This window comes from Meriones unguiculatus, chromosome 16 (assembly GCF_030254825.1).
Source record: "Meriones unguiculatus strain TT.TT164.6M chromosome 16, Bangor_MerUng_6.1, whole genome shotgun sequence".
NCBI lineage: Eukaryota > Metazoa > Chordata > Mammalia > Rodentia > Muridae > Meriones > Meriones unguiculatus.
The window spans coordinates 24,140,026-24,166,235 of record NC_083363.1 but is presented as its reverse complement, the minus strand read 5'-3'; the positions used below and the strand labels follow the sequence as shown (position 1 = coordinate 24,166,235).

The window sequence follows — 26,210 nt, the reverse complement described above, 5'->3', positions numbered from 1 at the left end:
TCGTTAAGGGCTCGGCGCGGGCGACCGGCGGGTGAGCTCGCGGTGCGCAGGCGCGGGTTTTCTCCTAGGTCTCCGCGGCTCGACTTCTGGGCTGCGTGCTTGAGCGGCGGCGGCGGCGGCGGCGCATCACCGACACCATGAGCGGCTTCACCAGCGAGGAGCGCGCCGCGCCCTTCACCCTCGAGTACCGCGTCTTCCTCAGTGAGTGGCGGTGACGCGCGGCTCGGCCGCCCATTCATTCCAGACTCCTCGGAACGAGCGGGCGGGCGGGCGCGTCCCCTTTCCTCGGGCGGGCGGGCTGGCGGGCCGCGGGGCTGTCGAGGGCCGCCATCCCAGTGCCCCCCGCGAGCGCTCCCTCCACACATCCGAACTTGGGCCACGTGGGAAAGGAAACCCCTGAGTCACCCTCAGAGGTGCCCGGAGGCGATGCGGTCCTCGTAAGAGGATTGTCCGCAGAGCCTCGCCGGCGGAGGGCTGCGGTTTCCTCACGACCTTAATTCGGCTCCGAGCGGGAGCGTCCCCTCCCCGGCGTTGTAGAGATGGGAAACTGAGGCCCAGGTCTTGCCGGCTGTAGCCTCGCGCGCGGCAAGCCTGCTCGGAAACGGAAAGCGCTGCCGCCCCAGGCAGACAGGTGACGGCCGGCTGAGGAGCTGGAGCGAGAAGAGCCAGGTTCTTAACCCGGGTGCTGGGACCGGAGCCCGGGCGTACTAGTTACCCCCGCCCCTCGTCCCCGCCCTGCACTCCTAAAGGTGGAGTCGCTCTGCCTCCCACGTCGCGCCACCTTCTTCCTAGTAGGTACTGGAAAGCTATCTGGGGTTTTTCTTAGCCCGGTCCCCAGCTGCTAGGTGTGCGTTTATGGTGCTGACGGAGGCTTTCCATACTGTCAGCAAAGGCCCTGCCGGCTTGTGAACCTCCTTATGCTTATTCGGAAGGGCTGGACAAGGGTATCTAAGGAAAGGGTGATAGACACATTCCTAGAAGAACGAACACAGTGCCTAGCAATTCTGAGGCTGGTTTGTAGAGAAAAGGACAGTGAACTCCTAAGCTTAGACATCTAATCAAGATTAAACTACCATCGGAAATCCAGGAAGGGTGGGCCTCTTTTCAATTAACTGCAGAATTAAACAATGAGGGCAGTATGTTGGAATTTTGGTCTGGAAATAGTGTTGGGTCCAGAATTTGTCAATGTCCTTTAGGGTGACCTGGGTCACTGGGAATTATCTTCAAGCTATATGTGTAGAACAAATACACTGTTTTTAATTTAGATAATGTATTGGCGGTGAGTACATGGTGGTTGTTGGTGGAGAACTACACCAAAGTGGGCTGTCTGGAACTTAAATACTAATAATTTAGTACCACTATGTAATTTAACTAGTCCTCGTTCTTTGGGCTTCTTAAAAATGATAAGTTTCTTAGTACTTTTCCTCTGCCCCCCTCCCTTTTTGAGGGTGGTCATGGGGTGGGGCCACAGAGTTTTCCTGTTTAGCCCAGCCTGGTCTCAAACTTGAGATCCTCCTGCTTCTGCTTCAACCTCCCAAGTACTAGGCCCAGGCACCAAACCTGACAACATCCATTCTTAATAGAAATATTTTTCCTTTTCTTAATAATGTTACACTTTTCCAGTCTTTTTAAAACAGATAAAAGTCCAGTCTGAGGTGAGGACACCTATGCTACAGCCCTACACAGAATGATAGATACACTTAAAACATTATGAAACTGCAGGGCAGTGGTGGTGTACACCTTTAATCCCAGAATTCCTGAAGGCAGTTTCAGTGGATCTCTTAGTTTGAGACCAGCATGATCTACAGAGAGAGTTCCAGAACAGCCAGGACTAAACAGAGAAATGCTTTAACCCCAGAATGCTGGGATTAATGCCCTGCACCAGCACACCCCACTTTATTTATTTTTTTTTAAGTCAGGGGCTTAAGGAGCCCATGCTGACCTCAAAGTCATTATACGGCCAAAGGATGACCTTGAATTCCTGATCCTCCTGCTTCTGCCTCTCCAAAGCTCAGATCACAGGCATGTGCCACCAAATTGGGCTACAATTACTTTTCAGGTATGATAGTTTTAGAATATAGAACTTGTGAAGATGCCGTTGTGACTAGATCATTCTTAAGGAAAGTAATAACATTGAAGCAGTTCTGAAGTGTCACTTAAAACAGCATGAATTTCTAAGGTAATAAGTTGGTTGGTCTGTTTCCTTTCCTGCAGGTATTTCACCAAAGTGCTGTTAACAGTTAACTGTAATAAGATCAGCCAAAAGCAATTAGATGATCTTTTGTATAGTAAGCCCTGCAAGGTTGGAGGTGGGAGGAATACAATTAAGCCCTACCTTTCATAATAGGAAGTAGTACCTCCTGTAAACAGAAAGAACACATAGGATGAAAACCTGATCCTGCAGAGGGGTTAGGGATTGCAAAATATGCTCTAGCAATTTTGAAGCAGAGTCTCTGTAGCCCTGGCTGGTAGAGAACAGCTTGCTATGTAGACCAAGTTGATTTCAAAGCCACAGAGCTCCTATCTCCGCCTCCTGGATGCTGTTTTTGTTTTGTTTGAAATTTTTGAGATAGGATCTCATGTAGCCTATCCTTACTATGTGAACAAGCATGACCTTGAACTCCCAATCTTCCCAATTGCTGGGTTTACAGGCATACAGCTACCAAGCTGAGCTGGAGAGTGGTTTTCTCTGTTTTTTTTTTTTTTCTTCCTCTCCTTCAGTATGAGGAGGATTGACCACAAGCGAGGCAATTGTTTTACCACTGACCTGTAGCCTCAGCCCCTTGTTTTTTTTTGTGTTGTTCTGGTTTTATGGTATAGGAATAAAATCTTTCTGTGAGAAAGTGGTATTTCATGCATTTGGAAATGTAACCTGTCATAACAGCTTTTCTTATTTATTTTGCAGAAAATGAGAAAGGACAGTATATTTCTCCATTTCATGATATTCCAATTTATGCAGATAAGGTAAGAATACCTGTCATTCAAATATGGTCTTTCTCTAGCTGGAGTTCTTTCCCTCTTGAGCCAGGGTATCTTTACATATTCCTGGCTGTCCTATTAACTTTATATATCCCACAAGCCTTGAACTCAAAGATCTGCCTTTCTCTGCCTCCAAGTACTGGGATTAAAGGTATGCCACGGTGGCTGGCAAACATGGTCTCTTCACTTCAGTTAGATTCTTAGTTGTATATAATGAATTTTCTTACATCTCAATAAACTTAAAATGCCTCGTGTGTTGTCAGCTAAATTGAGTAAATAAGTCAGTATTGAACCAGATCATTGGATTAAAGAAGCAGCTGTAAATTGGGGAAGGAATAGAAGCATAAGTTTTTAAGCTCCCTGTGTTGTAGGTGTCACTGGTATGTGTGTTTGAACTGAAGCCTTCCTATTCATTAATAGTTTAAAATAAACCAGGTAGCACGGCATTTTGATTGTGGGATGTTTATTAAACAGTAAAAGTAAACTCAGTGAGTACAAGAAAACTCAGTACTTTTAGTAGGTTAGTGAGTTTGCAAACAGTGTTAAGAAAGGTAAGTACAGAGAGCTCTGAAAAAAAATGTCTGTTCTTTATGCCCCAGTGAGCTGCAGAAATCTAACTTAGCACAGACTGGTGTGGTTTACCACAAATTGGTAAGAATCCTTACTTTCCTAGGAAAAGTCTGCAGCTTTATATAAATATTTATTGCCCTTGGTGGTACATTACCATTTTTTCTTTTCAGTGCTAAGCGTCATATATAAGCCTCATACCTATTGGACAAATTCTTTTTTGCTTGCCTTTATTCCCATTCCACATTTTCAGTTTTTGCTGGCCACAGTGGTTCATGCCTGTAATCTCAGCCTGACACAGGATGATTGCCTCTATTCTAGACCAACCAGGGTCAGTTAAAACCCCCCCAGGTTTTCTGTTTATATTGCAGTGAGAGAAGTTTTTACTGGGGAGGAACTTGACACATGAGAATGCTCTGGTTGCTTTTACATCTTGCAGCTTTTTCTTTAGTATGTTTGATTCACACTAAAGTGAAAGCTTTTTGAATTGTAAAAGTTGCACAGGCTGTTGAACTTCATTTTATTTATTTGTTTATTTATTTATTGGGGGCAGTGGTGTGTATGTGTGTAGATCAGAAGACAACATTCAGGAGCTGGTTCTTCTCCCATGTTGGTTTCGAGACTCAAACCCAGGTTGTCAGACTTGATGACCAGCACCTTTGCCCACTGGGTCTTCTCTTGGGCCCTCATTGATACACAAACTATGTGGGTTCTGGAGTAGCCCATAATAACATGTGGAGTAATATTGTCAGGTCAAAATCTTCACCTCATGCTCATAGCATTACTGTTCTCTTAGCTAGAAACAGATCTGTAGGGCTGGTGAGATAGGTAAAAAAAAAAAAAAAACACTTGCCCTGGAAGGAGAGAACTGACTTCTGACCTCTATACATGTCTATACATGTGTGTGCGTGCGTGTGTGTGTGTGTGTGTGTGTGTGTGTGTGTGTGTGTACGCGTGTGTACACACACGTGTATGTGTGTACACACGCGTGCACATATGCTTTTGTCTGTGCATGCACTAGCGACACACACATCATTTGCACACAATAACTTTAAAGTTAGAGAAATGGATATATACATTAATTTGTATTTCTACTAGGAAGTATGCTCTAGTTCTGGTGACACCTGGACTCTAGGAAGAAATCCAGTTTGTAGGTAGCTTCAGAGGATCCTGTCTGACTCATCCCCCACTTTGGAGGCTGTGGAGCAAACAGAGCCAATTATGTACTGCAGGTACAGGAAGGACCTCTAACTGGATTTGCCCTCCTATGGGAGCCTCATAGCTGTATTTATTCAAGTTCTCTCATCTGTTACTTATGGTTTCCTGAAAATTGGTATGACTTGCTGAGTCTTCCCTATTGAACTGTCTTGTTTGGTTGGCTTGAATTATCTATGTATGGTTTAATAGTATGCACACTACACTGCAATGTGCCTCACAATACCTCAGGACATTCTGAGTGATGAAGGTGTAGAAAACAGGGAGTTGGGGTTTCCTGACAGAATGTCCCATTGCACATGGGTGTGCCAAGGAGGGAAGTCTCTTGATACAGAGCTGGGTTTCTATGTTCACAAGTAGTTGGGCAATGTTTTAGCCAAGGGTTACCATAGTTGAGGTATAGCAGTTTCAAGACTCTTCAAAATAGGAAATGAAGATGACATTTTGAATCCTGTAAAGCATCGATTCTCAGACAGTGAAATATAACTCTATAACTGTTGTGTCTGTGATGTAATTCCCCCTTTTCCTCCAGGCAGGGTTTCACTATGTAGCCCTGGATGGCCTTGAACTCGGAGATCTTCCTGCCTGTGCCTCCCAAGTGCTGGGATTAAAAGTGTGTACCACCATCACCCCAGTGTATTTCTTAAGATCTTTTTTATAAGAGTATAGACTCTGTGACAACTGGATTTCACCAGTGTTCAGAATATAAGAATCTTCCGGTTTTGCATTAATGCCCAAGAAGGCAGAAAATGTTCTTTTGTTTTTTAAGGAGATTATTTCATTGAGGGTGTCTATGACAGATCTTATTTTGGATTACAACAAAAACCAACCTGACCTGTTACAGAAGAGTATAATTTTTTTGTTTTTTAGCTTAAAAAATGTATGTGTGTGCGTGTGTGTGCGCGCGCGCGTGTGTGTGTGTGTGTGTGTGTGTGTGTGTGCGCGCGCGCGCGCGCAGGAAGGCACAAATGTCACATGCACATGTGGCAGTCCAAGAACAACTTTGTGGTGTTAGTTCTCTCCTTCCACCCTTGTATAGGTTCCAGGGGTCCAACTCAAGATGCCAGTTTGTGCAGTAAGTGCCCTTAGCTGATAGGACATCCCATTGTCTCTCCCTGACCCCCAAATTCTAAGCATATGTGAGTCTGTCTTTGTATGTGGCTGTAGGTTGTGAGGGTGTGCCATTAACAAATAAGAGGATACTTTTAATGACTCAGTGCCTCCATAGAAAAATGTCTGAGGACTTAGAGATTTTATTCCACATCAGAACCTTTCAGTCTGGACAATATTGAGTTTGGTTTTTGCATTGGTTAATCAGTCCAGCTAGATCAGGAAATTCTTGTGAATGAGGTATCCTGTTTGGATTCTGTCCAAATCTCGTAGACAGTAATAAAGGGAAAGGCAGGGACTTACTGGTTTTTTTGTTGTTGTTAATTACAGGAAAAAAAAATTTGTGTGTGTGTGTTTGTCAAATCTACTTTGGGTTCAAATAGAAAAGCAGTTGTCACTAAGAGCATCAGATATAATAGAAAACAAACTCCGAACAATGTAAAACTCAACCTAGTATAAACAATATGGAACGTTGGGTAGATAAAGATCATTTTGATTCTGGTTTTGGTTTTGGTTTTGAATTTTATTTCCTCTTGTTACTGAGAGTTGAACATGTGTTATATTGTGATGGGCACATACTCTGCCATTAAGTAATATCTGCAGCTTTCCTTTTATTTTTGAGACAAGATCTTATTAGGCAAATTAAGTAACATTAACTAATTTTGTAATGAGGGGCAGACTTTTATTTCACCATCTTCTGACAAAGCCTCAAGTAGCTAGGCTTAGAAGCAATTTGATAAGGCCTAGTGAAAGTTGACCTTAAACTACTGGTACTGTTGGTTTAGGTCCCTGGGTTTCCATTTACCCCCACCAGGATTATAGGCATATGCCGCACCCAGCCAAGGTCCAAACCTTAGAATCAAGTTGGCTATCATGACTTGATACTGTAATTTTAGAAGTTTGGGGTTTCTCTGGGTTGTGTCTTTAGTGCTTGTGTTAAATACTAGTATACAGACTGTACTTCTCTGTTTTCCAGGCAGGCTCCTAGTAGGGCATGTATCAATATGGAGCTGTCTCTTTCCTTCTGTTGAAAAAAGAAAAGCTAAGCTTTTAATCAGATAGACTGATGCTTAAATGCGTAGGCATTATAAATCATAGGCAAGTTTGACAACTGAAAACACAAAGTCTTGCTAGATTTCTAAAGAAGAGAAAGTAGAAGCTATGGTTAGAATCTCTAAATGCAATCATCCTGCGGCATTCCTGGAGCTGAGACAGAGCTTGTTCTTAGCGCTGCAGATGAAGCTGTTTCTTCCCATAGGCGCCTATACTATCTCTGACTACAGGATTGAGTTTGACTGGCCTAAGTGAAAACTTGAATCACAAGACAAAGGCATCTGGCCTCCCTAAACTGAACACTCAAGAGTCTCAGATTTCAGAGCATTTTGAATTACTGGGTTAGACATGCTCACCCAGTAAAACCTATGCAAATATATCAAAGTCTAAGAACTGAAATCTGAAACATTTATGGTCCTGACCATTTTTATGATTACTTATGTAAGTTTGTGTCTGAAGGGAATGTCCACACTGAGGTACAAGTGAACAGGTCAGAAGACAGTTTGTAGGAGCCAGTTGGTTTTTTTTTTTTTTTTTTTTTTACCCACGACGTGGTTCCAAGAATTGAACTTAAGTTGTCATACTCACTGGAAAGTACTTTTATCTAATGAGCCGTCTCACCAGCCCTGACCCAAACATTACTGGAAATTTGCTGTGTGTATTTAGTTTGGGTATGTGTGTGTGTTTTAATTCTCTGACTCTTAACACAATTTGTTGAGCAACAGTCTTCTGGTTGGTATATATCAATCACATTTTATTTGGTTGAATTACATTTTTTTTAAACAAGTCTAGCTGGGCATAGTGGTACATGCCTGTAATCCCAGCACTCAGGGAGGCAGAGACAGGAAGATCTCTGAGTTTGAGGCCAGCCTGGTCTCAAGTGAGACCAGGATAGCCAAGGCTATACAGAGAAACCCTGTCTAGAACAAAAATTAAAAAGAAAAAAGAAAACAAGTCTATTTAGTACTCAGCAAAACTAGCAGCAGGAGTGGCAGTCACCCAAGAATCACCTACTCTAACTCTAAACAACAATTCCAGACGAGTAAGTGATACTACGATGTCAGCCTTGGCCATCATATTTTCTCAGCTATACTCTGTCACTTAATCAACAAAATATTTTTTTGAAATTATTTTTTTATTTTAATTTTTAAAAATGTATGTGAGTGTTTGCCTACATGTATGTCTGTGCACTGTGTGTGTGTGCCTGATGCCTGCCTGGAGGTCAGAAGATCCCCTGAGACTGGAGTTACAAATGGTTGTGAGCCATCATGTGGGTGCTAGGGCATCTAACCTAGGTTCTTTGGAAGAGTGGCCAGCGCTTTTACGGAGCTCTGTCTCTAGTCTTCTATTTACTTTTAATGACTTAGGGCATATCCTTCTATAACATAATCTCAGAGACTAAAGAGTAAGGTGCAGACCTTTAATCATGGCACTTAGGGAAAGAGGTAGGTGGATTGCTGTGAGTTCGAGGCCAGGCAAGTCCAGGACAGCCAAGGCTACACAGTGAAACCCTGTCTTGAAAAACCAAAACCAAAACCCAAACCAAACCAACCAACCAAAAAACCTTGTCAGTAAGGGAAAGTATTTCCAGAAAAGGTGAAGTCTGCTTCCTTTTAAAAAATGCCATTAGCAGGCTGAGTGTGCTGGCTCATTCCTGTAATACCCGCACTTGGGAGGCTGAGATTGAGTGTAAAGCTGGGACTACATAGCAAAACCCATTCTTAAATCAAGACAAGTGCTGTTATTGGGCAGGAGCATTTTCTGATCTGATAAAGCTGTCAGGCTTTGGAAGTGAGGAGGGGCAGTATTTATTTTTGAGGCAGGGTCTCATGTAGTCCATGCTGCCCTTGAATTTGCTCTATAGCCGAGGATGACCTCCACTGCCTCTGCTTCCTGGGTGCTTACTGCTGCTGCCTTGATTTTTCTCCTTTAATCTTTCATGTTGCAACAGCGCCACCTTGTGAACATTTGGGCTATTGGTACTGGAAATTTAAACCCTTGGCTTTATTTCCTTTTTTGCAACTGTCTTTTTGTGCTCTAAAATGTCATCAAACTCACGATTCTCCTGTTCCTACCTCCCTTGTGCTGGGGTTACAAATGTGTGCCACACTTGGCTGAAAGTTAAGCTTTTTATTAAAGAGCAATTGCAGATTGTGCACTTGTAAAGGCTTTAAACTGAAACACTTTGTGTGAAGTCTTCTTTCTGATAGAAATCACAGTTTGGACAACTTGATACTCAGTTTCAGTTAAAGAGCCTTTGTCAAGTCCATATTTGACTTAAAAATATATGCATGTTTAAACTGTTGGCTTCTAGGGATTTTTCCTTGTGAATGTAGGAATCCAGTTAAGATGTATTTACTCTAGAACCCCTCCCCCACACACACAGCAGTCAAAATATCAGAATGTAGTCCTATCATTAATGTTAAGCTTTTATTTCTTTTTGAAGGACTTTGGAAAATAGCTAAGTCTGAAGAACCATATCAGTAATCCAGCTGAATAATGTTGACACTGAACCTGGTTTGGGATTAGAGACTATGAAAGAGTTGCTCTGAAACCTTCTCTGAGTAATTTATTCTAGAACACTGCAGGGAATGGCAGCAGCCTTTGGATGTGACTTTAACGCAGCCTTTTCCAGAGAGAAATGTTTTCACAATTGTTTAAAAACTATCCCCTCCTTTATGGAAAGGTTCTTTTGAGAAACTCCCAAATAGTTTATTAGGGAAAATTTAAAACAGGAAAGAATCCAGAGATTTACATATAGTGTACCTGCTACCTTGATTCTACCATAATATGTTTCTGTGTTTGCTGTCTTCACCTACCTGTCTCTGCATCTTGTTGACACTTCATTAACTTCAATTGTCTAGTAGAGTTAACAGTTTAACTTTCAAGAAATAGAGTACAGAGCACTGAAATAAGAAGGAATGAGTTCTGCTTGTCTCACCTTCTCTGTTTTTTTAGGATGTATTCCACATGGTGGTTGAGGTTCCACGCTGGTCAAATGCAAAAATGGAGGTAAGAGAAATCCAGACTTGGCATATTAGTTATCTCTAAAAGATTTATTTTTATTTAATTTGTGTGTATGTGTCTGTGCGTGTGCCACGTGTGATGAAGTACCTGCGGAGGCCTCTAGGGGGTAGGATCTGCTGCCCAGTTACAGGCAGTGGTGAACTGCCCAGAATGAACTCTTTTCCATCCTATTGCTTCAGCTTGGGACTTCGGGCATGTATGTCCACACCCAGCTATCTCCTCCTTAGCATCTCAGTAGGAAGGGCTCACTGGACTTTTGTTTCTTTCTGATGGCAAGTGACATGGCTGCCTTTCCTTATTGATACTTACTTTATATCACTTGGGTTTTTGTTGTTGTTTCTTGAGACAGGGTCTCTCTATGTAGGTCTAGCTATTTTAGAAACTCACCACCTTACAGGATCTTTCTGTTCTGCCTCCTGATAGGTAGGATTAATTTTAGGCATTTACTACCAAGTCTGGCACCCTTAGATTTTCTTATTTTTTTAAAATAGTAACCACACTTGCATACAATAGGCTCACAGATGTTTGAGTAATTTTAAATAGAAAGGAAAACTGAAGTTGGATATTTATTTTGTAGTTTTCCTAAAACTCTTGTTGGTTTTTTTAAATTACAATTATTTATTTTTAATAGTTTATAAAGTTTACTTTGTATATGTGTGTGGGTGTTCCTATACCACTGCACACATGTGGAGGACAGAGGACACTTGTAGCTGTTGGCCTGAGGATCAAGCTCAAGTAGTAGTCAGGCTTGGTGGCAAGTGGCTTTACCTGCTGAGCCATTTTGCTAGTTCTTTTTTTCTGTGACGCTGGTATTTATTTCAACTCATATTAGTTCTTGCTTTCTGGAATTAGTAAATGTTCTTTTTCTCTTCTTGAGTGTAGTTATACATAAGCAAGCTTTTATAATAGCCGATTGTGGAACCCTTAGTTTAGTTATCAGCATGTTAGAAATGAAATAAATCCTGAAAGTGGAATGAGGGGACATACATATGTAATTTGTTTCCTCAAATCCTTCTTCCAGTAGTATTGTACAACCATTTAACATTTTATTTCAGATTGCTACAAAGGACCCTTTAAATCCAATTAAGCAAGATGTGAAAAAAGGAAAACTCCGTTATGTTGCAAATTTGTTCCCATATAAAGGATATATCTGGAACTACGGTGCCATCCCTCAGGTATGCCTCTTAAAAATTTACTGAAAGTGTACCTTTTTAGCTTAATAAAAATTAACTTACTTTTGATCAAAAGCTTAAATGCAGACATCATAGAGCAGAAAAGGCATTGGGTAGGATAATTTTGTTTTAAACAATTTTGTTGTGGGGTTTGCTTAAATCCAACAGAACTCAAACACCAGGTCAATGCAGATAACAAAAAATTATTGTAATTACAAAAAGTTGCTGCTGCTGCTGCTACTGATCAATTAGGGTGGCAGAATAGACTCGGGAGCTCAAATTTGACCCTAGAGGGATGTTATACAGCATATTTGAAGGATGAAACCATAAAGTGTTCAGTCATATTTTGACATGAGGGGTTGAGCAAGGGAGTTTCCGTCCAATCAGTCAGGACAGGAGTAGGTTCCTAGGCTTGGGAACATCAACTTAGTTTGACCCTGCTAGCAAGGTGAAATGGCTGGACTCAGACAACTGTTTCCTTACAACAGAAGCTGTTCAGCTATTGAGAAGTCCCCAGCTCCCCTAGGACCTTGAACTTAGTTTCTTCCTATGATGAAATAGAGTCTGAAAACGATACGGTAGTACTTAGAACAAGTTTTTTTTGCTTGTTACCAACAGTTTTAATGCCTCATTGAATATTTTATTTCCAAGGTTAACTAAAAGGAATTTGTTTATGTTTAAACTCTGATATTTTTGAAATGTTTCTTTTTCTATGGACTCACTGTAAACTCCCTACTGTATACATTCTTTAGAGATTTAGTAGCAAGTCTTGTGAGAGTGTGCATTAGTGGTTTAAAGCCTTGGTTTCTAGCCAGGCTTGGTGGCACACTCCTGTAATCCTAGTCTGTGGGGTATTTTTTAAAAACTTTTTATTTACATTTTTTTTAATATCTCTTTCTCCTTACTCCACCCCAATCCCTTCCAACACCCTAACAGCAGGTAGGAGAGAGAGAGTTAGGAGGAGAGGGGATGCAGTTTTCTTAGCTGCTTCCTGCTGGTTAGGGTTGTAGGGCTCCTTGGAGCCAGTCCAATCTTAATTTTAGGAGATCTCCAACTTCTTGTGTCACTGCATCAACACCAACAGGAGCTGCAAGGTGGGAGCAACAGCAGCCTTGTTCTTTCTTGTAGCTCCTCCTCACTCTCTGGACTCTGGCATTCTCTCTCCAGAGGCCTGGGATTTAAACTATCTGCAGCTGGCAAAGAGCTTGTCTCAGAGCCAGCACGAGACAAATAGTTTGCTGCTGTGGACTATCTGAATCAGGCCCACATCCCACACCTGGGATTAAAACAAAACTGTTTATATCCACAACACTAGTCTGCAGGATTTGCCAATAGTCTGAGCAAACTCTGGTCTACGTAGCCAGTTCTTGGGCAACCACAGATACATAGTGAGAGCTTGTTTCTGAAAAACAGCAACAGCCAGAGAGATGACTCAGCAGTTAAGGTACTTACAGAAGCTTAGCAACCTGAGTTTGATCCCAGGTCCCAGGGCAGAAGAAGAGAACTTATTCCAGATTGTCTTCTGACCTTCATATGTGTGCCATGGCACATATGTCCACACACATTAACACATACATGAAAATACAATTTTTAAGTGGAGTTAAACAAAAGCTTTGATTTCTAGCCAGGTATCACATACACCTGCAATCTCAGCATACCAGAGGCTGAAGCAAGATTGAAAGGCCACCAGACTGTGGCGCTACACGGACTGGTCTCCCTTTGCTTCTCTGAGACATAAATCAGACCTGACCTGGACAGTTGTTTTGAAGAACAGAGCCCCTGTGCACTCTCACTGCCATTTACATGTAAGATCTTGTTCTTGAGGTCAGATTCTTTGCGGCAAGATAAATGTTGAGCTCCATTTTTCTTAAACAGCCATCCTTTTCTTTCTATCCCCAAGCACATAGTAGGATCTTTTATAATGTATACATGAAGAGTCATTAGATTTCAGGTGTTATCCTAGCACTCACAGAGACAGAGCTAGGCGGATATCTGAATTCAGGAGCAGCCTGCGGCTACACAGAGAAACCCTGCCTCAAAAAAATAAAAAAGTAAAAATGACTTGTATCTGTTATTAGTAAAGGACATACATTTGATCCTATGACACTTAACACTTGTACAATTTTTCTTGTGGGTAATGTTTTGTTCCTTATTCATCATTAGGTGAAATATTAAGTCATTGTGAAACTCTGTAAGTTATTAAAATATAGGTCAAGCTCATCAAGTTTGTTGGAGAATCAATCACCGAGTGATTTGTCTGTTGCAATTACAGCACTTTATATTGCACGTCAATTGATTTGGTGTTTAGCTTTGAAGTGTGGTCCCTGTGGGGAAACAGTGCTGAGCAGCTTCTTCTAGGGGCTGACTTTGACCTTCTTAGTGTTAGCACAGTCTTCCTTTATCCCCTTTCACTTTGATCTCTTTCCTCCAGCTGAATAGGGAAGCAAATTCAAGTCATAAATGTATTCTGATTAGGAATAAAAGAACCTAACAACAGCTGCCGTTTAAGCCAACACCTGCAGCACACATTGGTTCTTTGTGAGATGTTCTGCGGTGCCTCTGGCCTGCAATTTTAACAAAGAGAGAAAGCCAGTAATTTAAGCTTTTCAGCCTTGGCTCCTAGCCAGTAATGATGCTTTCAACATCAGAGGGTACCATTTCCATTCGAGGCTTACTGCCTCCTCATCTGTGTTATAGAAATGTTTTGTGAAGAGACTCCAGCTGATAGATATATATGGTAAGTACTGAGAACTTTAACTCAACATGCTTTTCTTTTTCCGTGCTGGAGCTCAGATCCACTTGTGCATGCTAGGCAAGTGCTTTCCTACTGAGAATGGCATGTCCTGCCCTTAGTGTTTTTGAAGGGGTCTTGCTGGGTAGCTCAGCAAGATCTCTATGGTCTGGAACTTGAGTTCCTCATGCCTCCATTTCCAAGTGCTGAGATTGCAGTCATGCGCCATCATGCCTTGTTTAAGTAGGATCATTTTGTTTTTTGAGCTGTTGCCGCACACTCTCACTGTGCGGCCTTGGCTAGCTCAGAACCCATTGAGCTCTGCCTCTTCTGGCTCTCCGCATCAAAGGCGTTCTCTGTTTTGAAGCTTAAGTTTAGCTTACCATTATATGAATAATAGAGGCGCCAACCTTTAATTAAAATTCTTCTGTAGAGCCAAAAGTTCTTAAATGGAAATTGTAAAGGCTTCATTTGTTTCCTTCCTTCCTCTTCCTTTCCTTCTTCCTTTCCTTCCTTCCTTCCCTTTTCCTTCCTTCCTTCCTTCCTTCCTTCCTTCCTTCCTTCCTTCCTTCCTTCCTTCCTTTCTCTCTCTCTCTCTCAGACAGGCTCTCTCTGTGTAGTCCTGGCTGTTTTGGAACTCATTCTGTAGACCAGGCTGACCTTGAACGCAGCAATCCAACTACATCTGCCTTCCCCATGCTGCCATTAAAGGTGTGCGCCACCACACCCAGTTTTCAAAATAGCTGATTTATTTTTTTTGCAGCGAGACTGGTGGGATGTTGCTGGTTAGTGTCAATCAATTCTACTTGGTCAGGTCAGCGGAGTGTATCAGAATGCTGTGCTTTAACCCTCACTTTGTTTTAGACATGGGAAGATCCAGGACACAGTGACAAACACACTGGCTGTTGTGGTGACAATGATCCAATTGATGTTTGTGAAATTGGAAGCAAGGTAATGAAATCAAATTTTTCTTCTGTGATATTAAAATGAAATTAATGAATCATATCAAAGTTTATTCTTCGAAATTTATTGTGAATAAAATGTGAGCATTAGTGAAATAGTGAGGCCTTGATGAAGGATTGGGATGATCAGTGAATGACTCCAGCCAAATAACCACTGATGACAGGTTTGGGTAGGGATTCTCTGTCTAGTGGGCTGCTATTCTACAATTCAAGATCTCAAGCTCAGCAAAGCAGTAAACAACCCCAATCAATGTTGTTGCTACATTTTTGAGTCAGAATTTCTGTCTGTTATGGTTCTGGGGATTAAACTCAGAGCCTCAGCATGCTGGGCAAGTGGAGAATTTAAAGGCAGATGACTAGCTTAATTCAGTGGCTTCTGTAAAAGATAAAGCATATTAAATAAAGGTTGTACCTAACAAATTATAGAGGCCTTGTTTAGCACACTCAGAGACAGTATAATAATGGATCAGTGCCCTGAACAGTGCTGCTGTTTTCTTATGGTTCATATGGGATAAAGGTCTGCAACCAGAGAAATGGCTCAGTAGTTGAGAGCACTTGCTGCTCTTGTGGAGGACCTATGTTCACTTCCCATCACCCACATAGCAGTTCACAACTGTCTGTAACTTCAGGTCTAGAGGATCTGACTCCCTCTTTTGGCCTCTGCAGTCATAGGGCACACATGTAGTACATATACATATATGCAGGCAAAACACACACATAAAAATAAATATTTAATTTAAAAAAATTTTTTAGAGAATACAGAGCAGAATGTAGTGGTGCATGCCTTTAATCCAGCACTTGGGAGGCAGAGGCGGGTAGATCTCTGAGTTCGAGGCCAGCCTGGCCAACAGAGAGTTCCGGGACAGCCAGGAACACAGAGAAACCCTGTCTTGAAAGAAAAAAGAAGAAAAGAACTGACTCTATAGAGTTGTTGTCTAGTGACCTCCACATGCATGCAATGCAATTGTATGAGTATAAACTTCTACCTCCATCACACATAATATATTTATATATAATATATATGGCATATATTATATATGACACATATACTATATATAACATTATATATAATTTTATAGATTGTTTTGAGACATTTCACTGTGTAGTCAGGGCTGTCTCTCCTTGAACTCACAGAAATCCTTCTACCTCTTCTTCCTGAGTGCTGGGTTAAAGGTGTGTGCCACTATGCTTGGCAATAAAAAGTAATTTAAAAAAACAAAAACAAAAGATGTTAAAAAAGACAACTTGACTCAAGTCAAATTAGTATGCAGAAACATTTTTTGACATCTTTTTATTATCATCAAAATAAAGCCTCCAGTTTTCATTCTGTAGTATTGTTTTTTTTTGGGGGGGTTGTTTGTTTGTTTTTTTGTTCTGACTCTGGCTGTTTCTCAGGTGTGTGCAAGAGGTGAAATAATCAGAGTGAAAGTTCTGGGCATACTAGCTATGATCGATGAAGGTGAAACTGACTGGAAAGTCATTGCCATTAATGTGGACGATCCAGATGCTGCCAATTATAATGGTAAGGACATCTGAAGAGTGTCAGTGTGAAGCCATCCAGTCTTGTTGTTATTGTTGTTGAGACTGGGTCTTTCACTATAGCCTTGCTGACCTGGAACTTCTTATGTCGACCAGGCTGGCTTTGAGTTTATAGAGATCCAATTGTCTCTACCCTCCAGTTGCTGGGTAAAGGTAGTACTAGGTATGATGCTTTAAAAAAGCAATCAATGCCAGTTGGTGGTGGCACACTCCATTAATCTCAGCCTTCTGGGGGCAGAGGCAGGTGGATCGCTGTGAGTTGCAGGACAGCCAGGGCTGCACAGAGAAACACTGTCTTAAAAAAGACCAACCAAACAAAGAAAGAAAAAGGTAATGAATGAGGAGCATCCATCAAAGGAGCACATGAAATTTTGGATTGTAACCCAGAACAGATAAATATCTGTGAGACCACATAAATAAATGAACAAATAAGCAACTGAGGAAAATCTCAGTTTTTAGTACTTCCTCTTGCATGTGGAGTAGGTATTTTGTGATTTAGAATGCCTATAATATCAAGTAGTCCATTTGACTTCAAAATGTAACTCATTAGTTAGGCAACTAGCTCAGTAGCAAGTGCATGCCCAGCTTGTAAAACATCCTAGGTTTGATCCCAGTACTGCAAAATAAGCCAATTAATTAATTGTTACTATTTTGTTGTTTTTGAGGCAGGTTTTCTCTGTGTAGTCCATGCTGGCTTTGAACTCACAGAGCTTCACCTCCCTCCCTAGTTCACTACCACTCATGGTTGTTTTTTGTGACAGGGTTTCTCTGGGTAGCTGTGGCTGTAATTAATTAGAATATAGTAATCCATAAATGGATGTCAATTGAGTCTACTTGTCTTGTGTAATTGGAATGTGAGCCTCTGATATGCAGCCTCAATTTGCCTTTTTAATATCTCATACCCTTCGTATAGAAATTTTGCTACTTGTCAAACTGGATTGATTATATAACCCCATTCATTTATCTTCTTGGATCTAATAGCAGTCATACTTGATCCTTTTTCTCCAGTTCTTAATGTCAAATCTATTCAAAGATACTGGCTGATTTTCTTTTAATTTTTAAGTGTTCTATTCTCAGCTCTATTATTATCTTAGGCTTCTTTATAATTTTCCCATATCTATATCAATGTAAACACTTGATATTTTTGTTGAATGCCTAAATAATTACTTGTGCATTATGTGGTGGGTTTATTTTCTCTCCTTAGATATTTCTGATGTTGAACGCCTGAAACCCGGCTACTTAGAAGCTACTGTTGACTGGTTTAGAAGGTATAAGGTTCCTGATGGAAAACCAGAAAATGAGTTTGCATTCAATGCAGAATTTAAAGACAAGGTAATGTATGTCTTTCTAAACTAGCTTTGGAGCATTTGTACTGAGACTTACAATTTAACTATGTTGTTCCCATCTGAAAATTCAGGAAAGTAGGGGCCAGGGATATACCTCTGGTAGAGTCCTTGCCTAGTATGCATAAGTATCTGGGCTCAACCTCTGGTACCAGCCCCAAAACTCATGAAAGAAAATTCTAAAAATAATCTTCGTCTTTTATTTATATGAAATAATCTTCTCTTTTTAACAAAACTTCCTTTGGCTAAGTCATTTCCTGACTCAAAAAAGATAGTATCAAGTTTTGAGGAAATGTAAGTGATGAGAAAAGATCTTTTTTACCATCCTAATGCCTTTCTTCAAATTACAGGACTTTGCAATTGACATTATCAAAAGCACTCATGATTATTGGAAAGCATTGGTGACTAAGAAAACAGATGGGAAAGGAATCAGTTGGTAAGTGTTAACTCTTTTTTTTTCTGTGCCTTTAATACACAGAGGTCCAGTTTACACCAAATATGTTGATAATGTGTTGATAATGTGTTGATAATGTTACCTATGGTCAGGTTTAAACAGGTGTTTCCAGAATCTTTGCCTCTTACTCAAAGAACTAAAATAAGGATGCATATAGATTTGCTAAAATAGCAAAGCCAGTCTGTTCAAAGTGGAGCTATGGTACAGATTAGAAAGGGACACACTGTTTTGATAGATTAGGTCATATATTTTCTTTATTGGTCACATTCCTTTCTATAATCATATGCATATCTAATTAATCATAGTCATAAGATGCTAAATAGGTGGTTTTCCATAAAAGGTTGATAGAGGACACAATTTTGCCTTCCTTCCCATGCATCCAAAACCAGTTCAGGCCAAATTGTTTTTCCATATCTATCTATCTATCTATCTATCTATCTATCTATCTATCTATCTATCTTTCGTGTATGCAGTGTTCTGCCTGTGTATATATCTGCATGCTAGAAGAGGGCACCAGATCTCATTATAGATGGTTATGAGCCACCATGTAGGTGCTGTGAATTGAACTCAGGACTTCTGGAAGAGCAGCGAGTGCTTTTAACCTCTGAGCCATCTCTCCAGCCCCTGCTTTTCCGTTTTTAATACAGGATATATTGGGAATAGACTTGAACACAGACTTTCTATTTAGTGCTTGTTAGTGGCAGAGAAAGTAGACTACACAGCTCTCAAAAGTAAAGTAGTTAGGTTGCCAATGTAGTATTAGCTAGGGGGCTGTACATAGCCCATACCAGATACACTATTAGGTATACTAAATTACTTCCATACTTGCCTGCCTCAGTAGGACATTGTACTTTGAGATTTACTTAGAAAACACTAGGGCAGTTAGATGATTCAGTTGGGCAAAGTACTTTCTGCACAAGCCTGACGAGCAGAGTTCCACCCTGAGAACTCAGTTTTCCTCTGACCTCTATGTGTGCCATAGCATGTACATTTCCATATATATATGTATATCACACACAGAAAGATAAATTAAAATAAGAAAAAAGCCAGGTGTGGTAATACAGGCCTTTATCCCAATACTCAAGAGGCAGAGGCAGGTAGATCTGTGTGAGTTTGAGGTAGTTGGTATACATAGCAAGCCCCAGGCCAACCCATGTTACATAGTGAAGCCCTGTCTCAACAAATAAATAAATAAAATATTTATTTTGCTAGTTTCTATTTAAGTTAATACATCTGCAACTTAAAACTGCCCATAAGATCCTCTTTAAGTGGCCTGGGAGAGGGATCAGTGTTCACTTGGTGCCCTTCAAGTTTGGACCCAGGGACTTCAGGTGGCTCACAACTGTCTAACTCCAGTTCCAGAGGATCCTACACTTCTGGCCTCCTCAGACACCTGACCTCACATGCATATACCCACATGCAGAAACACATACCCACACATAAAATAGTAATAATGAGTCTTTCTACAGTCCTTTAAATAAATACAAACTAAATTCATATGGGTGCCAGTGAGGTCCAAACGTGAGAACGTCTAGCATCAGGGTGCATTAGATAAAGGTGTGCGTGTGTGCATTGTTGTTTTCAGGTATGAATGTGTGCTGTGTGAGCCTGGTTGATGTAGTCTGGTAGCTTCTCTTCAGATTGCCTGGGGGCCATCAGCAGTGCTTCATGCAGACTTTTTGAAAAAAAGTTCCAAAGAAACAAAAGGTGTCTTAGGAGAGCAGTGGAACCCGTGTGTCTGAAGGATGCAGTGGCTAGTGTCCTCTCCGCCATGGTTCTTTCAGTTGGGAGAACAGCATTTATCAGTGGCTGTGGCTTAATTTCTCAGGAAGCATGATTGGCTTCATTCCAGTCATGTTTCATTCATCTCTCTGTGGACAAGTAATCTGATGAGTTCCTGAACTCTTTGGGGATCGATACTTCTTAACATGTACTAACTGCCACAAATATACCAGTGTATATTTGCTATACCAGTGTCATGCTCACTGAAGTTACTCCCACTCATAGTAATAGTGTTACTTGAGCAATTAATACTTGCCAAGCATGAAACAGAAGATGTTGAGCCTAACCAAAGTCACTCCTGAATAACTATTAGTGCCTTATCTTGAAAATACCTGGGTTCTGGTCCCAATACTGGAGAGAGAGAAAAAAAAAAAGCAAAAACAAAATACGGGTCTTAAGATAGCTCATCAGATAAAGGCACTTGCTGTAAAGAGTAAGTCCCATAAATTATCCTCTAACCTCTATACACTGTGATATGTGTGTGCAAATACACATATATACACACAAAATAGGTAAATATTTTTTAAAGGATTTAAAGGCCATAATTAGTCATAATTCATAAATATGTCTTAGTCACAACAATAGACACATGACCAAGGCAATTCTTATAATTATAAAAGGAAGTATTTAACTGGGGCTTGCTTACAGTTGCAGAGGTTTAGGCCATCATCACCATGGCAGCACACATGGCATTGTGCTACATCCTGATCCATGGGCCAAGAGAAAGAACTGAGCCTAGCATGGGGATTTGAAACCTCAAATGCTTACCCACTGACATACTTTCCCCAACAAGGCCACACCTATTCCAATAAGCCACACCTCCCTCCTGATCCTTCTCAAATATTGCCACTCCCTGATTACTAAGCATTCAAATATATGCTCCTATGGGGGTTTAAAAAAATGGACTAACTAAATAGTCAATGTAGGAAAGATAGGAAGAAATTTAGTTGCTAGAAGATAGACAAACTTAATCATAATTTAAAATTGAGCTTTGAAGCTGAGTGTTGGTACAGTGCTTGCCTGGCTTGTACAAAACCCTGAATTCCATTCCCAATGTTGCATAAGCCAGTTATGATAGAGTGTGCTTATAATTCGAGCAATCAGAAGTATCTGAAGTTCAAGGTTATTCTTACCTTTATAACCAATTTGAGGCCAACTTGGGCTATAACAGACCCCTGCCTCAAAATAAATAAGTAAATAAATAAATACAATTTTAAAGGGATTGGGAGTTAGTGCTAGTTGACTATTTTCCTAACATATGCAGGAGAAAAAAAGCTGCACACAAATAAGTAAATAAAAAATTATAAACTTTTCTCTCTTTTTTTCAAGACAGGGTTTCTTTGTGTATCTCTGGCTATCCTGGAACTAGCTCTGTAGACCAGACTGGCCTTGAACTCACAGGGGTCCTCCTGCGTCTGCCTCCTGAGTGCTAGATAGTAAGCATTTGCCTGTTATATTGTATAACATTTCAGATATATCTAGTAATCCGTTTTGTGGATAAACCAATTTTCATCATTCCTATTGTTATTTATTTTGATTGCTTCCAACCTTTCACTGTTATTAACGGTGAGTGTCTTTTTAGGGTCTTAAGTACTCTGTTAAAGTCTCTGAATTCTTTTTTAGATACAGTCTCCTGAAGTATTTTTCCTTCTATTAGGATTATTTGTTTTACATGTTTGACCAACACTGATGGGAACAGGTTTTTTTTTTTTTTTTTTTTAGCTTCATGTTTTTCATAATTGGAAAAGATTTGTTTCATATTTTAATTTGTATTTCTCAGCTATTTTAGTGAGTACTACAGAGGATTTGATCTCAGATTCTTAAGTTTAAACTTATTAAGAGATGTGAAATAAGTCAACCACAAGAACACCTGTACCTTGCCAAAATAAGTAACTAAAATAGGTGACAAAGCTTCAACAAAACCACATTTAAATGCTATCTGCTCTAGGCACAGTGATATGTACTGTTACAAAGGTCATCTAGTCTACCATCAACAACTTTGTTTTTACATTTATAAGAAGACTTTATTCTTTTGGGTTCTGATAATGTTCATTTCATTCAATAGCATGAACACCACAGTGTCAGAGAGCCCCTTCAAGTGTGATCCTGATGCTGCCAAAGCCATTGTGGATGCTGTACGTAATGCTTTTGCTTTGAAAAATGACTGGGTGGTTGAAAGATAGGGTGCTCCGTGGGATGAAATATTTGTTGCAACAAGTATTTGAGCGTATTTTCATGTGCATATTACTGTGTGGTATCTTCAGGTCAGAACTCTGAATGCAGACAAATAGACATTTGAGGGGAAAGCTGAAGAATGGTTCTGTCAACCCTAAGTTGGACAGATAGCAAAGTAAAAACCAGAGTCATTGCAGAATATATTACTTATCAAACTATCTTCAATAAAAGACCAAATAGGAAGTTAGTTGTCTTGTTTGAAACTAAGGCCAAGTAAACACACTTTCAGGAGTCATTGAAGGAATGCTGTATAGCATAGAACTTTCTCAAGAGAAGTACACCATTGCCTAGAGCAGTGCCTTGCTTTTATGGGATTTTGTTCTGTTTTGTTCTGTTTTTGGAGATACAGTCTCTCTGGGTGGCAGTTCTAGCTGGCTTTGATTCATAGAGCTTTGCCTTCCTCTGCTTACTGAGTGCTGGCACTAATGGTGTGCATGTGCCAGCATGCTTGGCCTTTGTGCTCTTTTTAATACCCTGATTTGGACTTCGCAAAATACTGAACCTAGAGCATTTAAAAATTATTTTCATTTATGGGGCCAGACGAGACGGCTCAATGGTTAAGACTACTTGCTGCTTTTGTAGAGGACACAGGTTCAGTTCCCAGCACCCAAATAGTGCTTACAACCACCTGTGACTCTAGTTTCAGGGAGATCCAACCTGGGCACTTGCATCTGAGTGGTGCACAGATATGCACACAGGCAAAACACTTAAAGTCATAAAATAATAATAAATTCTCTTTTTTTTTTCTTTTTTTTTTTCTTTTTTTTTTAACAAAAAATATTTTCATTTATGTCATCAAAACTGGCAAACAAGCTGGGCATGGTGGCACACACCTTCTAATTCCAGCACTCAGGGAGGCAGAGCCAGGTAGATCACTGTGAGTTCACGGCCAGCCTGGTCTCCAAAGTGAGGCCAGGACAGCAAGGGCTACACAGAGAAACCATATCTCCAGAAAAAAAGAAACAGACAGAGAGAGAGGTCTGGGGAAATGGCTAATCAGTTAAGAGTATTTCTTGGTCTTTTAGACGAACAGAGTGTTCAATTCCTAGTGTCCTTATGGTTTACAACCATCCGTTATTCTAGTTCTAGGGGATCCAACTCCCTCTTTCAATTTCTGTGACCACTATAAATATATGTGGTGTGTGTGTGTGTGTGTGTATGTGTATGCAAACAAGATACCCATACACATACAATTAACTTTTTTTTGAAATTAAGTAACTTTTTGTTTGTTTTTTTCAGCAGCAGTTCTCAGCTTATTTCACAATTTTAGAGCATTAGGTCAAGATCCCCTTGAAGGTCGAATGGCAGACAATTTGCATATCAGATATTTACATTACAGTTCACAACAGTAGCAAAATTAACATTATGAGGTAGCATAAAGTTATTTTATGGTTGAGGGCCAACACAACATGAAGAACTGTTAGAGTGCCAGCGTTAGGAATGTTGAGAACCACTGATCATGGAGTGCTCTTAAGCATTGGGTCATCCTCCAGCTGGTTTTTTTTTTTTTAATTCTTTATTAATTACACTTTATTCCGTTTGTATCCCCCCTGTGGTTTCCTCCCTCCTCCTGTCCCAATCCCTCCCTTCCTCCACCCTCTGCATGCATGCCCCTCCCCAAGTCCACTGATAGGGGAGGTCTTCTTTTTCTTCTGATCCTAGTGAATTAGTAACTTTTAAAAAATAATTGAAAGAGACTTATACATACTGACCTCTTAGCAGATCACACCCTGCATTGTTCCTGTACAGCCTAAAGATGGGACAGTCTCCTGTTCACACTGTTTCCCAATTTTGTCAGTATGTATTTAGCTTTCCCTCTTGGGGTTAGGACCAAATTTTAATATTTCAATGTTTTATTTTAGTTGCCACCACCATGTGAAGCTGCCTGCTCACTACCAACAGATGGTAATGTACTGAATATACTCAGTCATATTAGACTTATGTGTCTGTATGAAAATTATGTTTTTTTTTACCTAAAAATAGTTATATATAGTATTAGGCATAATAAGTTGTTTTAATGTATGTTTATAATGTGGAAATCAAGTTGGGAAATCTATCACCTCACATACTTATTTGTGGGCAAATATTTATAATCTACAGTTATAGCCATTTTTGTAATATATGATGGAACCAGGAGTATAGATTAATGTAGAGTGTGTGCTTTCTGTGCTAGAGGACCTTTGTTCATTCCCCGGCAGCAGGAAGAAGAAAGTCATAGGCAGGCAGTGTGTTATTAGCACATTCACACTCATTAAGTAAGTGCATAAAGCTCATTGAAGTTGACCATGTGCCCTTTGTTCAGCATCTGGTTCCCCTTCTCATCCAGCTGCCCTGTCCTCAGGTCCTGGCAACTACTGTCCACACATAGGTTCAGTTATGCTGCTTGTCTTCTTGTACCTGTCTTTATTTCACTTGGCAGAATATGCTAAAAGTCGCAGTGCATATGTGAAGAATGGGAAACTGAATGCCGTCTTTCCTTTTTTCTTTCTTTGCTGTAGAAGATGAAAAATTGAGTGTTGGGCTAAATAGTGTTTAATATTAGCCCTAAGATTATCACGGTGGTATTATCTAATCCGCTATCACAAATAACAAGGCACAGACACCTGTTAGATATTATAATTGCCTTATTTTTCTTGGGGCAGGCAGATACTTCACCCACACTGTCTTAATAAACTCACCATTCACCTTCCAGCCCCCATCCAATGCCATCTGCCTTAACCATCCTCATCTGGACTACCTTCCATCCATAATCTTGGTGTATTTTTATCTTGGTGTATTCTCAATCCGTGACATCCTCGGAGTCCTTCCTCTTTGCCCATGTGGTTCCTTCTCTCCTTTTTCCAATGATTTTCCTGTCCTCTAAAGCCCGGGAACCTTAGCCACCCCTACCCCATTCTGCCCTGCCCAGGGATAGGCCATTTAATCAGCCAATCAGGTAGGTTTACACAACAAGGATAAGTGTACCCAGAGCCAGTAGCACACATCAGACAAACTTCCAACATTCCCTTTTTTAGGGCACTTTCTATGGCTGTAGCCCCTCAAATTCCATGTGGACATTGTGGAAGGACCCAACATGGCCTGTGTTCTACCTTCTTATTCAGACATAGCCTGCTTCATTCAGAAAAATAGCTCTATCCCCTCTTTAGAGCTAAGAAAGTTCTGTGACAGGCATGGTAATGCATACCTGTAATCCCAGCATTCTGGAAGCTGAGGTTAGAAGATCAGAGACTGTAGGCCTGTCTGGATTACATAAAATGACCCTGTCTGAAAAAAACAAAAGAAAGAAACAGGAATCTCTAAATTTCTTATGGTGAGCAAAGGACTCTGCCACTTAAAAACCAAGCTGCCATGGTGTTGTTCACCTTTAATCCCTAGTGCCCAAGAGATTAGGGATAACCTGGGCTCCATAATGAGCTGAGAAACAGCTCAAAACAGAAATTGAGGGAGAGAAAGAAGGGGGAAGGAAAGAGTGAGAAAGCCCCAGTGTGAACTCTGTGCTAAGTACCCTCTTTGACTATAGCTTTGCATGCATGTTATAGAAGTCATCTGTTGAAGCCATGCATAGCAGTCTAGTGTGCCGTGGTAGGCAAGCATTCTCCTGCTGAGTTACACCCCCAGCTTACTCTTTGTTATATGTTGATAATTTGGGTTTTTAACAGAGATTCTAATTTGATTTTCTTTTTTTCTGGATACAGTGGATAAATGGTTCCATCACCAGAAAAACTGAGTCCTCTGGAATACAAGCTGATACTGCTGCATCCTGTTCACCTGGAAGCATTAGACGCAAAAGTGTAGTGGTTTTTCAAAGCTTTAAGTTTCTGTAACTTACCTAATGAAGCAGATTCTGCTGTGACTGATCCAGTATGTGCAGAAGGCTAGCCATCCAGACACGTCACATCTCAGCCAAGACAGCTTTTTACTACATGTTAGCTCTCAAAAAGCCATGGTGTCATTTAAGTCATTTGTGCGTAGGTGTGCAAGGTGAACACCGATTAGATGTATATGTTTACTGTGTTGGGAAATAAAATTATTTTACTGAAA

At 40.6% G+C, this 26,210-nt stretch overlaps 1 protein-coding gene across 1 annotated transcript; it reads left to right on the top strand.

The window, feature by feature from the left end:
- Window positions 1-26,210, top strand: Ppa1 (inorganic pyrophosphatase 1). The gene is made up of 11 exons (XM_021649407.2): window positions 1-201; window positions 2,906-2,964; window positions 9,883-9,936; window positions 11,007-11,126; window positions 14,719-14,805; window positions 16,212-16,338; window positions 17,560-17,687; window positions 18,049-18,134; window positions 22,000-22,069; window positions 24,032-24,074; window positions 25,865-26,210. Exons 1-11 carry the CDS (start codon window positions 138-140, stop codon window positions 25,894-25,896), a joined length of 870 nt encoding a protein of 289 aa, XP_021505082.1. The 5' UTR covers window positions 1-137; the 3' UTR covers window positions 25,897-26,210.